This window comes from Pomacea canaliculata, linkage group LG4 (assembly GCF_003073045.1).
Source record: "Pomacea canaliculata isolate SZHN2017 linkage group LG4, ASM307304v1, whole genome shotgun sequence".
NCBI classification, from domain to species: Eukaryota; Metazoa; Mollusca; class Gastropoda; order Architaenioglossa; family Ampullariidae; genus Pomacea; species Pomacea canaliculata.
In genome coordinates this window covers 15,598,332-15,612,329 of record NC_037593.1, presented here as the reverse complement: position 1 = coordinate 15,612,329, position 13,998 = coordinate 15,598,332, and the positions used below count along the sequence as shown (strand labels likewise).

At 39.0% G+C, this 13,998-nt stretch overlaps 2 protein-coding genes across 2 annotated transcripts; both read right to left on the bottom strand.

Annotated features, from left to right (window-relative positions):
* Positions 1-400: 400 nt before the first annotated feature.
* Positions 401-2,901, bottom strand: LOC112562393. The gene is made up of 3 exons (XM_025235640.1): positions 2,148-2,901; positions 1,519-1,668; positions 401-1,061 (listed from the first exon to the last, which is right to left on the bottom strand). The coding sequence occupies exons 1-3, from the start codon at positions 2,353-2,355 to the stop codon at positions 886-888; spliced, it is 534 nt and encodes a 177-aa protein (XP_025091425.1). The 5' UTR covers positions 2,356-2,901; the 3' UTR covers positions 401-885.
* Positions 2,902-5,957: 3,056 nt separating this feature from the next.
* LOC112563286 lies at positions 5,958-7,571 on the bottom strand. The gene is made up of 3 exons (XM_025237132.1): positions 7,005-7,571; positions 6,561-6,710; positions 5,958-6,276 (listed from the first exon to the last, which is right to left on the bottom strand). The coding sequence occupies exons 1-3, from the start codon at positions 7,210-7,212 to the stop codon at positions 6,098-6,100; spliced, it is 537 nt and encodes a 178-aa protein (XP_025092917.1). The 5' UTR covers positions 7,213-7,571; the 3' UTR covers positions 5,958-6,097.
* Between the last annotated feature and the right edge of the window lie 6,427 nt (positions 7,572-13,998).

The window sequence follows — 13,998 nt, the reverse complement described above, 5'->3', positions numbered from 1 at the left end:
TGCTTATATATTTACTCTGTATGGTTAATTAGTTTCAAAATAAAATAAGCAAATACACGTATTTAAAAAACTTTTTTGTTTAAATGTGCTAAAAAGGGTTAATTTTTTTTTTTGGTCTCGGGGTTTTCTTTAATACGTATAACTAAAAATATAAAAGTGTGAGTGACCCCGGAGTATTTCAAGTTCCAAGAGTGTCCCCCCACTCCACACACACACACACACAGTTCACCCTGTCTCGGTCACTGTTGTGAGTTAAGGGAAAAGGTGTAGGTGTGTGTGTGTCTATTCCGTTAGATATTGCTACTTCTCTTGATGCCTGTTTGAAAGGCAATAGATTCAAAGTTCGCATTGGGCTCCATGGTTATTTCAATGTAACATTCGTTTTCGCTAGTGAATACAATTAAGGACATCGTTTTTATTCTTGTTTGATAACAACGGCCAGTAGACATATTTTCTGTCTGTTATGTACAAACAAATCTGGTCACATTCAAATATACATACAACTTCAGCTCTGTAGATTTTTACAAATGGCGGCCGTAATTTTTATTACTCACAGCTGTTGTTAGACGAGATTGTACACAACAGATCTTCATGGTGTCTCTCCTTCTGGAGTTAAATTACCTTTCACTGTTTTCATTGTTACTCAAATGTTTTTTTTTTTTTTAAAATATATTGAAGAACCCATGGCCTAGTTAATAGATGAAAAGTGACCTTTACTGTTGTGAGGTTCATTGATGAGCATTGGTGTGTGTTTGTATGTCCATATTTATTGTCTTAGAAAACACGGGGTGAGGGAGAACATCAAGCAATGTTTATCAACACAAGAAACACTTCGATGACAGTTTTCAGAGTACATCTGATACCATGGAGTGAGTCGTTAACTCACTAACGGACTGTGACTCTTCCGACGACATAGAGGATGGCGGCGACGACACTCAACCCACCAGCAGCGATCGACAGGTAGAAATCATACCCGTATGAAACTGTTGATGATGTAGTAGTCCTTATTCTGTCCTTAGTCTTACCAGCGAACAAACCCACTTCTACTGCGATGTAAACGGCTGAAAAAGAAGAATGAAAGAAGACATCAACATGTTGACTCGTTCTCCTGATTCGGATCTTCGGGTATTGATTATCGATCACATTGCGACCATGTGGTATAGGTAAGCAAAACTAAATGAATACTAGAACATTTAGATATTTATAAGATAGCGACTTGCTCAGTTCAGGCACACGTGCACTAAAATCACAATGCACACGAAAACATGTAAGTTCAAACGCTTTCTTTCTCTCTCTCACACACACACCTATGCACATGCATCCACATTTGTATTTTCAGACGCGAATGCACCGACAAGCAAACACAAAGTTAAGAATATGCCAATGTGGGACAAGAGAGATCGAGGGAGATAGGTGAAAGATAATGGAAGATAGCTGATAAAGACTAGAAAAGAGAGAGAGGGTGGGATAAGGAGAAAGAGATACAAGTGGACAAATAAAAATATTTTAAAATGTTACCTGCGACCATGTTCACTTCAGCAGCAAGAAGTGTCAGCCCCTGTGTCTCTTCTCTCAGAATGTGCAGAATTCCGACAACAAAACTGCCGAACATAGCCCCCAGTGCCAGAATGGAGAAGGTCTGACAAGCTGTCGCCCAGTCTGGGAAAACTACAAACACACAAATCACTTGGTGTGGACTGAAAGGTTTTCTAGACAGAATCTTTTATGTCATCTAGAGAGAACATCTAGACTGCTCATATCACTCACACTATCCAAACTATGTATCGAGTTGTTAAAAGGAGTAAATTCATGCGTACAGATGGGTCTGACCACCTTTAGCATATAGGAGAGAAAGAGATACCTTCTTGCCTTCAACTTTGGACTTAAAAAGGTTACATCGCTTTTTTAAGATTTCAAAATTCAATTCATTGCACATGCTCTCTCCATTCTTGCATGTCTACACTGAATAAAGAAGTCCAAGCCAGAGTCTGTCTCTCTCTCTCTCTTTCTGTCTCACTCACACACACACTTTCTCTTTATTTTTTTTTCCTGTCCCTCGGTCTCTTGTTTTCTAATAGGACAAAGACTTTAGTAAGCCCATACACATTTTTCCAGAAAGCATACTAATTTAAGACATTCTCACTTACCTTCAGGTTTATCATATGTAGAACAAATGCCAGTGAACTCAACACAATAACGGAACAATCCATTCTCTGTTAAATACGTGTAACCAGCGTAAGTGTTCTTGAACATCAGCCACCCGGTTCCGATCACCGACGCAAGCTGGATCGCCAAGGCCACCCCACTACATGCCATCGCCACACAAACAAGAACCTTGGGCCGGTACAGGTGCATCTTCCCACAGGTACTTTCACACCTTGTGTCAGTCAAGATGCTCAACCTGCTCTTTATGCAGTTTTCGTGGTCAGGTTTTGGTGTGGGAGTTGATGGTTCAGTTCCTAGTTAATTATCACATCACAGTTTCTGAAATTGCTGAAGAATATCAGTCAGTCTTGTTGGAACAAGTTTCGTTGTTTCAGAATCAAGCTCCTGTCTACTCTTACCAGGTCCTGCTGGACTCTGTAGTGTGTGTGGTATAACAAACTACACCTAGCAATGTCTAAGCGACACTGGTTGGGTGGCTTGTCCTGTGTCACACCCAGAAGGAAGGGACAGACTGATATACTGCCTCTAGAGAAATTTAGTTTAGTATCACTCAGGTAGGTTGTACATACAGGGAGCGATACACATGACAGGTTGTTTACTCAGTCAGTAGATTAAATTCTGGGCAATGTAGTTACCTAATACCCCACCCACTTTCTGACGGGTAGAGGGATGGAACCTGACCGTCTTCTTCACTAACACTAATGAGAGAGACAGACAGAATGAACAACAGTTCTGGTTATTGGGACGTTGAAAATCTCCATTTCTTGTGCTAAAGTAGCAGTTGTTTTTAGAACTACAAACTGTCGGCGTCTGAATAATCCGAAATGTCGCTCATTTCTCTCAATCTCTGATTGGTGTTAACTTCTAGCAGCTTTATGAATGGTGTACTAGCGTGACGTAGTACACTGTTAGCAGCGCTTGTTGGTTGCAGGTGCGAATCGTAGCGAATAATTAATTAATTGATGGATGACGGAGAGTTAAATTTACAGGTTACTTGTATCTCGCCTGTATCTACCGTGATGTGAGAAAAACGCAAACCATTCAGCCACCGCCGCCAGAACATGAAGCACATACCAGCTACAGGTAAGTTCATAAATAAATACTTCGATCTCTCCTGGAAAAGTCTAGAATATTCTGTTAATATAATTGTTTTCGGTGTGAACTATATCTGTTAGTAGTATCTGTTGATGTCAAGAAATAAAACCAAACAAATGTTGTAATCTTGTTGCAGTGGATACAATCCTCCAGCATAGGTTTGGACATCTGTTCCTTGGTTGTCCACACCAGAGGTCGTGCCAATGCTACCTTACCCATAAATATCTGTATGACCAGGAAGGCAAGTATCTCGCCTGCTTGACGAGTAAAGTCAAGGCTCTACTAGGTTTTCTTCTCCCGTCCTCCCTTTTACATGATATAATGCCTTTGAAATGAATGGGAGATCTCTTGCGCAAGTAACCAGGAAGGTTTAGCCTGTAATGTGTTATCAGGGACTTGCTGGAAAATTTTGGACTTTGTTGGCTGGGGTTGTTGCTCACCCTCCCACCACCACCTCCGTCAACCTTGAAATGGGCATACAGGCCTAATCAACAACAAGTTCGAGTTCGGGTACTCTAGGTAACACCTGCAGTAACTGATACAGCTGGAGTCAGCTCGACGTTTCTCAAGATTAGACATCTCATTAAAATTCGCAAAAAACATGGTGAAAAACGTGCTTATATATTTACTCTGTATGGTTTATTAGTTTCAAAATAATATAAGTAAATAAAGGTATTTCAAAAATATTTTTAAAGTGTACTAAAAAGGATATTTCTCTTGGGTCTCGGGGTTAAATACGTATAACTAAAAATATAAAAGTGTGAGTGACCCCGGAGTATTTCAAGTTCCAAGAGTGTTTCCCCCTCCACACACGAACACTCTTATATTTTACGTTTTGACTACACCGGAAGTGAGCTGTCATTAGTTCACCTTGTCTCGGTCACTGTTGTGAGATAAGGGGAAGGGTGTAGTTGCGTGTGTGTGTGTCTATTCCGTTAGATATTACTACTTCTCTTGATGCCTGTTTGAAAGGCGATGGATTCAAAGTTCGCATTTGGCTCCATGGTTATTTCAATGTAGCATTTGTTTTCGCTAGTGAATACAATTAAAACCATCTTTGTTTTTCTTGTTTTTTAACAACGGCCAGTAGACATTTTCTGTTTGTTTTGTACAAACAAATTTGTGCACACTCAAACCTCTGTTGATTTGTACAAATGGCTGACGTGATTTATGTTACTCACAGGTGTTGTAAGACGACATTGGTGACAACAAAACATCCATCAAATTTTGTCAACCAAACAAACATTATGATGACACCTTATCAGCCTGCATCTGGTATCATTGTGCCGCTGATTACTCGACAGTTACTGGCTCTTCGTGTGAGGACACTGAGCTTGTATTTCACAGCGAAGTTTTACAAGTCTCTCTTATTCTTGTAGAATGTAGAGGGATTTGAAACGCAGTACAAATGAGTTGTTTATTATTATTATTATATTATTATTATTATTATTATTATTATTATTATTATTATTATTATTATTATTATTATTATTATTATTATTATTATTATTATTATTATTATTATTATTATTATTATTCCCCACACTCTTTCTGGGGATTCTTTAAAATTAGACGTGAATCAGATGTGCCTTCAATGGTTTGGCACAAAAGTCGTTTAAAAGCGGTTTGACCACGTGGAATAAAAAGTAACTCCGGAGAGTTTTTAATCTTTAAAACGGAATAAGAAAAACACAATCATGGACTAAGAACATAGAATAGTTTGCCGATCAACAATATATCAAAGAAACCTTAGCTGCCTCTTTCTTTCTCTTTCTTGAGAGTGCTTACAACTGTCGACATAGACAACCTAACATTTCTGTGTGTCCTAGTCTAGACCACTTACCTGCTGACAGGTGCGCGGGAAGTTTATTGTCTTCGTTGTACGACCTGCCTCTGGTGTGATGCTTCAAGGGAGACTACTCCTCGGTGTCGTTTACCAATTTCAAAAAAGAGAACCAATCTCCTTCATGTCACTGTTGTTGATAGTAATAAGAAAGAGAATACAGGAAACATATTTTGTCTGACAGCAATATTTCACGCAGGTGTGTTTAGTGCGGATGACACATCTCTCAGTGTGATTGTACACAACACACCTTCATGGTGTCTCTCCTTCAGGTGTTAAATTACCTTTCTTTATTGTCATTGTTGCTCAATAAATTTTTTTTTAAATATTAAAGTACCTGTGGCCTAGTTATTGGATGAAAAACGACCTGTAACTAGGTGATCGGGTTGTGAGGTTCATAGATGGGCATCTATGTGTGTTTTACAAGAATGTCACGTGGGCTAAGCAAGGATATATGGGAGTGAGCTTATCAGTCTGTGTCTCCTGTCACTCACTGTGGTGTGTGATTGTGCACGCGAAACACGCGACATCTTTTTTTAAATTTCTCACTAACCCTGATAAGGTTTGACAGAACGAGGCTGACAGAAAGTGCGTGTGTACTTACACCGTTGGTTTGTTGTCTGCTTAAAAGGTCATGGGTTCAAATTTCGCAAGTCTCCAGGACTCTTTCCGTGTGATATCTGTGTTTCAGTACTGTTTATTATTTTACGTGAATCACAGCCATTGCTGTTGTTATTTTTTACTTGATTACAGCTGTACACAGGAATTCTGTGTTTTGTTTTTTTTTTTTTAATTGTGATATATGGATTTTGTTCTTCCCACTCATGTACACATAAAACGCCACCTCTATAAATATTTTACAAATTATTATAGACATTTATTGTCTTAGAAAACACGGGGTTGCGGAGAACATCAAGCAATGTTTATCAACACAAGAAACACTTCGATGACAGTTTTCAGCGTGCGTCTGATACCATGGAGTGAGTCATTAACTCACTGACGGACTGGGACTCTTCCGACGACGTAAAGGATGGCGGTGACGACACTCAACACACCAGCAACGATCGACAGGTAGAAACAGTACCCGTATGAAACAGTTAATGACGCAGTATCTATTACCATGTCCTTAGTCTCACCAGCGAACACACCCACTTCCACTGCGATGTAAACGACTGAAAAAAGAAGAATGGAAGCAGACATCAACATGTTGACTCGTTCTCCTGATTCGGATCTTCGAGTATTGATTATCGATTACATTGGGACCACGTGGTATAGGTACGCAAAACTAAATGAATACTGAGAACGTTTAAATATGGGGCAATGTGGGATAAGAGAAATCGAGGGAGACAGGTAAAAGAGAATGGAAGAGAGCTGATAAAGACTAGAAAAGAGAGAGAGGGTGGGGATAAGGAGGAAGAGATAGAAGTGGAAAAACAAAAATATTTTAAAATCTTACCTGCGACCCCGTTCACACCAGCAGCAAGATGTGTCAGTGCCTGTGTCTCTTGTCTGAAAATGTGCAGAATTCCGAGAAGACAACTGCTGAACATAGCCCCCAGTGACAGAATGGAGAACAGCTGACAATATTTAGCCCAGTCTGAGGGACCTATAAACACAAACATCACGTGATGTGGGCTCAAAGGTCTTCTAAAAATAATCTTTTATGTAACATCTAGAGAGCTCATAGCTTTCTCATTATCCGAACTATCTATCAAGTTGTTAAAAACATTTGTTGACATTCTCCCTATTGTTTACTTTCATACTTTCAACTCTGTACTTTAAAAGGTTACATCGTGGTTTCAGATTACAAAATGCAATTGATTGCACATGCTCCTTCCATTCTTGCATACCATAAACAATTTTTCCAGAAAGCTTACTAATTTAAGACATTTACACTTACCTTTACGCTCATCATATGTATAACAAATTTCAGTGATTTCCTTGCAATAACGGAACAATCCTTCCTCTGAGAAATACGAGTAAACAGAGTAAGTGTTCTTGTACACCATCCACCCGGTTCCGATAACCGCCGCAAGCTGGATCGCCAAGGCCACCCCACTACATCCCATCGCCACACAAACAGGAACCTTGGGCCGGTACAGGTGCATCTTCCCACAGGTACTTCCACACCTTGTGTCAGTCAGAATGGTCAACCTGGTTCAGTAAGGAGTTTGATGGCTCAGTTCCTAGTTAATTATCACATCACGGTTTTTTTTAATTGTTGAAGAATATCATTGCAAGTCTTGTTAGGCTTCAGTCGTTGTTGTCTACCCGGTTGGTTTCTCTTATCTCCATATGATAGGATATCCCGCACATAGCAGCGTCTAGGCGACACTGGTTGGTGGCTTGTCCTGTGTCGCACTCAGAAGGAAGGGACAGACTGAAATACAGCCTGGCGACAAATTTAGTTTAGTATCGCTCAGGTAGGTTGTACACACTAGGGGCGATACACGTGACGGGTTGTTTACTCAGTCAATAGATTACATTCTGGGCAACCTAGTCACCTAGTACCTAGTACCCCACCCGCTTTAAGACGGGTTTGGGGAATGGAACCTGACCGTTTTCTTCACTAACATTTTACTAGAAAAAAGTTGTGAGTTTGAGGTAATTGTCTATTTTGATTTGACTTTAAATTAAATGAAGAGCATGCTTGTGTGTAAAAATGCAGGAATATTAAATGAGTATTTAAAGTGTTTAGTTATCACATATTTTGGTCGTGGGGAAGTAAGTGGGGCTAGCATTTTTGCGTTGCCAATTGCTGCCTCTTGTTGGTTGACCTCGTTTGAACCTATGAGAGTTCAGGGGTCGACAATCAGGAGGGTGCGCACGACCTTACTGGTTGTGCGCCCCTCACACACACACACACACTCTCACTCGCACACACATACACACTCACTCACACACACATACACACACTCTCTCACACACTCTCTCACTCGCACACACACACACACACACACTCACACTCATACTCGCACACACATACACACTCACTCACACACACATACACACACTCTCTCACACACTCTCTCACTCGCACACACACACACACACACACTCACACTCATACTCGCACACACATACACACTCACTCACACACACATACACACTCACTCACACACACATACACACTCACTCACACACACATACACACTCACTCATATACACACTCACTCACACACATACTCTCTCACTCACAGACACACACTATCTCACTCACACGCAGCCTATGTAGTATTTTTCAAAGGAGAAAGTTTAATAGCAAAGAAACTCCACTCTAGAAAGCCCCCTAAAAGCTCTCTGTTCCTATGAGTAATGATGGGGGCTGATGTATCTGGAATCTTCAGTTTGTCAAAGTGTCCAGCAGATAGGTACCAGGGGGTACCATGACAGTAATCCACCCTGTTCATGAGTAATTGATCGATAATCATACCCTTAAGTTCATTTTGTTGAACAATTACTAAATGCAAGCAAAAGAATATGTGAAGTCCAAATCCAAAAGTTTGTTCAATACTTCATTTTAATTTAATTTAATTTTGTTAATGATTTGTATTTATAGATAATTTACTACATTGAGATGCTTGTACAATTTTGTTAGTATTCAGAAACATCAAATCCAGAAGACAGTCTATGCTTTGAAGAAAAATATTCCCTAGGAGTGTGTTCACGCCTTGTGATGGACTCTACTTCTCGGTTAATCACTTGAGGCTTGAAATTCGAAGGTTTCGAAGCGAACCTACTTTTCGAAATAAGCTTTTGTAGATTGAATTATTATGTGCAAAAGATGTTTCTTAAAGTCGTTCGACCATGTCAAATTAAATACACTGGAGGAAAGCCGGGGAGGGGAACTTACTTAAGATACAAAAAAATCACACATTTATGGACGATGAAAATAAAATAATCTGCTGACAACCAATATGTCAAGAAAAACAATTCTCTGTCCTCAGTCGCCTGTCTCTCTCTCCTTGTGACTGGTCACAACTGACGACCAGAGATCCTGGATTATTTAAAAGGTTTTTTTCTGGTGTAGAATCTTCAAGCAACTAAAATTTTATCATCCTTCGTAAGCAACCTATTCCCACTCGACTGGCTAGCTTTCATCGACAGACTCGTTTCTAGTATTAAGAGATAATGTGTTTCGACTAGCAATTTCACAAGAAAAGAAGAAATATAAAAGATATTTGATAATATTGCTGATATTAATACAACGGAGAGTACAGAAGGGGTTTCACAATCAAAAGTGTCTCGGATTTGAGTTCTTAGTGTGGATAATTATTGTAATCAACTCCGAAGCTGTGAAAAACAGACAATGGTGTTTCTGCTTGCTGTTATATCCGTGTTGCTGTGTTGTTAAAGAGTTTTTAAAATATCGGGGAGTCATTAACTACAAGGTTTATTTCTTTTTTGATTCCTGTTTAACAAATAGCTGAGGATTTTTTTTTTACCTACTGCTGTAGGAAAAAGATTTTGGATTGAACAAAACATCCATAAACTTGTGTCAACCAAAGAAACATTTGGATAACAGTTTCAAAGAAATACTTCAGTACTTTTTAAGTGGTCGTCTAGTATCATCTGGTAGCAAAGTGGATTTGGTACGTCCACACAATTGTGAGCACTCTCGTCAGCCATGAGTGAGTCCTTAACTCAATAGCGAAACATGACTCTTCCTACCGTGTGAAGGACGGCGGTCACGACACTCAACACTCCAGCAAAAATTGACAGGTAGAAGCCGTACCCGTATGATGGTTTATCTATGAAATAAAGAAATAATTCCTCAGTCTTAACGGCCAACACACCGACTTCCACTGTCACGCAAACTGCTGAAACACAAAAGAGTAAACAGACATAAACATACTGATTCTTTTTCTTATCAATTTTGGATCCTGTGGTGCAGGAAGGTGAAAATGAGATGCTTAAAACATTGAACTGCTAGTAACCACCTTGCTTCAAGCATACACGCCCGAGAACATAATACACAAAAAGAGCAAACTCTCTCACACACGCACACACACACACATACACACTCGGTTATACACACACTCATTCATTTTCTTCTATATACACCGCTTGCTTGGGAGGATAGTTTTAAAATATGAAAATACAGCAAATGGGGTCACAAACATGCTCGTACTTGAACTTTCTTGTTCAATACGTATGCAAAGATAGGCAAGCCCAAATAGAAGAAGAAGAAAGTGGAAGGGTTAAATAAATAAAAAGAAAATGGATGAGAAAAGAGACAAGAAAGACGCGAGAGAGATGGGGAGTGAGAGATAGAAGAGAACAGGAGAAACATCTCGACGTTTTACCTGTAGCAGCGCCCAGAGCCACAACAGGAAGTGTAAGCATCTGTGTATCTTCTCTAAGAATGTGCAGAACTCCGAGAACAAGACTGATGAAAATAGTCCCCATTGCAATAATGGACAACGCCTGACAAGCTTTCCACCAGTCTAGAGGGACAAGCAAACATATGAACTGTTATCGCAAAGTATTTCTGGGGAGAATCTTTAGGGTCTTTCCCGTAACACCTTGTCTTTCACATCACTCACCTGTAAATAATCTAAAATAGATATTAAAAGCTAAACATTGAAATTTGAAGCGCAATTCTACTTATTGAAGAAACTTTACTTCGTCTTCGAACCAGGGTTTATGTCATGAGCTAACAAATGCACACCACCGTAAAAATTTCCCTTTTTTACTTATCCAAGAAACGGTAAGCTTTACAGCTCTCTCTCTCTCTCATGATCCATTTTTCTGTCTTTTTTTATGTTTTACGAGCAAAGACACGATTTATATGCATTCTAAAACTGTTATAGTCCTTTGGTGTTACTTCATTCAATCTGTCTTTCTAACTCTTTGTTTCCCAGGTTCAGCCAATACTTTCACAAGGCACTTTCTCATTGTATGCTAATGTAGAGGACCGGTAGAAATGTAAATCTTCGCAAACAAAAAAATTCATATGTAAAAATATTTTAAGCACCCAAATGACAGAATGCTAATAATACTGTCTCCTCAATTTACAATTCATTGGAAAAAAAGAAAAACTATAGTAACATTAAAGTCCTTTACATTTAAAAACTTTTAAATAGAAATGTTCGTTAATATCAGTCAATTACACAACGTGCCTACCTGTATTTATATCATTGGAATCACAACTGCTGTCTACACAATAACGGAACAATCCAAACTTTGCAGAATGTAGGGAATCAGTGTTCGATACCAGCCACCCGGTTCCGGCGACAGCCACGAGCTGGAACACCAAAGCCACCCCACTGCATGCGATCGCCACACAGACAGGAATCTTGGGAATGTACAGGGGCATCTTTCCACGGTGCCTTCGACAGCTTGTATCAGTCAAGTTGTTTTCAGGTACTGCTTACACAAGTTTTCGTGGTAGTTTGGTTGTTCAGTTTTTAGTTGATCGTAAGTTCTGGCAGCGCAAAGTCTCTTAAGCTGCTGAATAACTTTTTTCACTGTTTTGGGGAACAAGACTTCTTGCCTTGAAATCAGGCTCTTGTCTGGCCCTGTCACGATATGAGGCACTCTTAAATGTACGTGATATGAAAAATGATTGATTGGCGAATGATATGACTCATTGGCAGGCTGAGATAAGTCACCTCTCGAAAAATTGTATTCAAAGTCATACCGAGCGGTTTCTCTCCAACTTAACTGTAGACAGGTATGTAACGCGATTTGTGTATCAAACAAAGGCCATGGCAACTATATAGTTTGAGTCAAAGTTCATCTTGTCTAGTAACATTGCCTCTGTCGTCAGATTTCATAACTTTAAATAACAGGAACGCTGTTATGAATGGTGCACCAGCGTGACGTAGTACATGATTAGCGTGACGTAGTACACTGTTAGCAGTGTTCGCTGGTTGCAGGTGCGAATCGTAGCGAATAATTAATTATCAGATGGATTATGGAGGCTTAAATTTACAGGAAAGTCTTATATCGCCTATATCTACCGTGATCTAAGAAAAACGCAAACCATTCAGCCACCGCCGCCAGAATATGAAGCACACGCCATCTAGAGGTCAGTTTATAAATAAATATTTCGTTCTTTCCTGGATAAATTTAGAATATGCTGTTAATAATTGTCTTTGGCGTAAAATATACCTGTTAGTAGTTGTTCCTGACGTCAAGAAATAAAAGCAAACAAATGTTGTTATCTTGTTCCAGTGGATGAAATCCTCCAGCATAGGTTTGGACATCTGTTCCTTGTTTGTCCACACCAGAGGTCGTGCCAAAGTTACCTTATCTCACCAGGTAGGTAAGTTTCTCGCCTGCTTGACGAGTAAAGTCGAGGTTCTAAAGGTTTTCTCCTCCCGTCCACCCTTTTACATGAAACAATGCCTTTTGACTAAATAGGAGATCTCTTGTGAGAGTAACTAGCAATACTAAGCGTGGAATGTATTACCAGAGATTTTCTGGAAGGTATTGGACTTTCTTGGCTGGCGGAGGACGAGACAGTAGGGGAATCAATAAAACTTTGGCAATGTGTGATTACTGGTAACTAGACAGGCCATATATTCAGGGGGAATGTGCAACTGGGATCACAGCGTTTTGTCAGTGAAATATAATTGCAAAAATTAGAAATACATTTTCACATTTACTGAGGTAAATTTGGGTGAGATAAAATAAATGTCAAGAAGTTGAAGTAAGAACATGAATGGTGGTAAGTAAGCGTCTATTCAGGTTACTGTACATGTCTACTGTTATTGCTTATGAGTTATTTTTATCTTTTTTCTCCTATAATGCTTTTCTTGTTTTAATGGATTTGTATTAAGTTTCTTTTCTAAACAGCTGTACAGAATTCCTACAACTTTAGTTCTCGAGCAAATCTCTGTTACAGATCGTAGTAAAAACTGGAATTCCCAACATGCTTAAACTAGTGACGGTGTAATTTTTTTCTTACTAAAATAACGAAAGCATAATGAAATAGTGATATGGGAATGTAAAATATATATCTATACAGTAGTTAGAAAGTTCTTAGAGGAGAAAGTCTAGTAACAAAATTATTCAATCAGTTTTCAAATTTTTTGTATGGTAGTGCAATAAAAGTTTATTCTATTATTATTGGTAGTAGTATTAGTACAACACATATACCTTCTGTTGATGGCTATGGTATTGACAAAGTGTCTACGCAAAAGGCGTCTATCTCGTTATACTGGTCTCTTTGTGAGGTTCGCCGGTAAGGTCACAGGGTCAATGCAGTGTGCTTCATCCTCTCTGTTTCGTGCTCGTGTATTCCTCGGAATATACTTATGATTTCATCAAAGGACAAGAGTGTACATTTAAATACTTTTATCACAGATTAATGATGACTTTGTCGATCCGAACTAATGCTGTAGAAAAAGAACAAAAATGCATCATCGTCAATCATCCATCATCATCGCTGTTGTTATTTTTCCTATATAAAGGGGTGGTGGTGGTGGCAAATCTAGGTTTTGTAAACAGGTCTATCATGGTTTGGAATCCATGATGTTTTAATGAAGAATGTTAGTACCAGTGCCATCTTTGTGTATATTTGTAAGATACATACGAGTAGTAATAGAGGCATCATTTGCTACAAAGACACAACAAATGACGAGTTGTTAACCTGTATTATTTTCTCTGATCCTTATGCAGCAGTAAATCTTGCACATCATTTATTCATTTAAAATAATTGTTATGCCCTTTCAGATTTATTTGTACTACTTTTCAGCACCTTCATACAATCGTGAAGTATTCTTTGGGAAAAAGGGTTTCATTCGTTCCATGAACATCAAAACTCTTATTCGATAAGCACACCCTTAATTTCATTTATGTTGAACACGTACTAAATACAAGCAAAAGGGTATGTAAAAAAGAGTCCATATGTAATGGAGTTTTGAGTATTAGTGTGTAATGTGTAA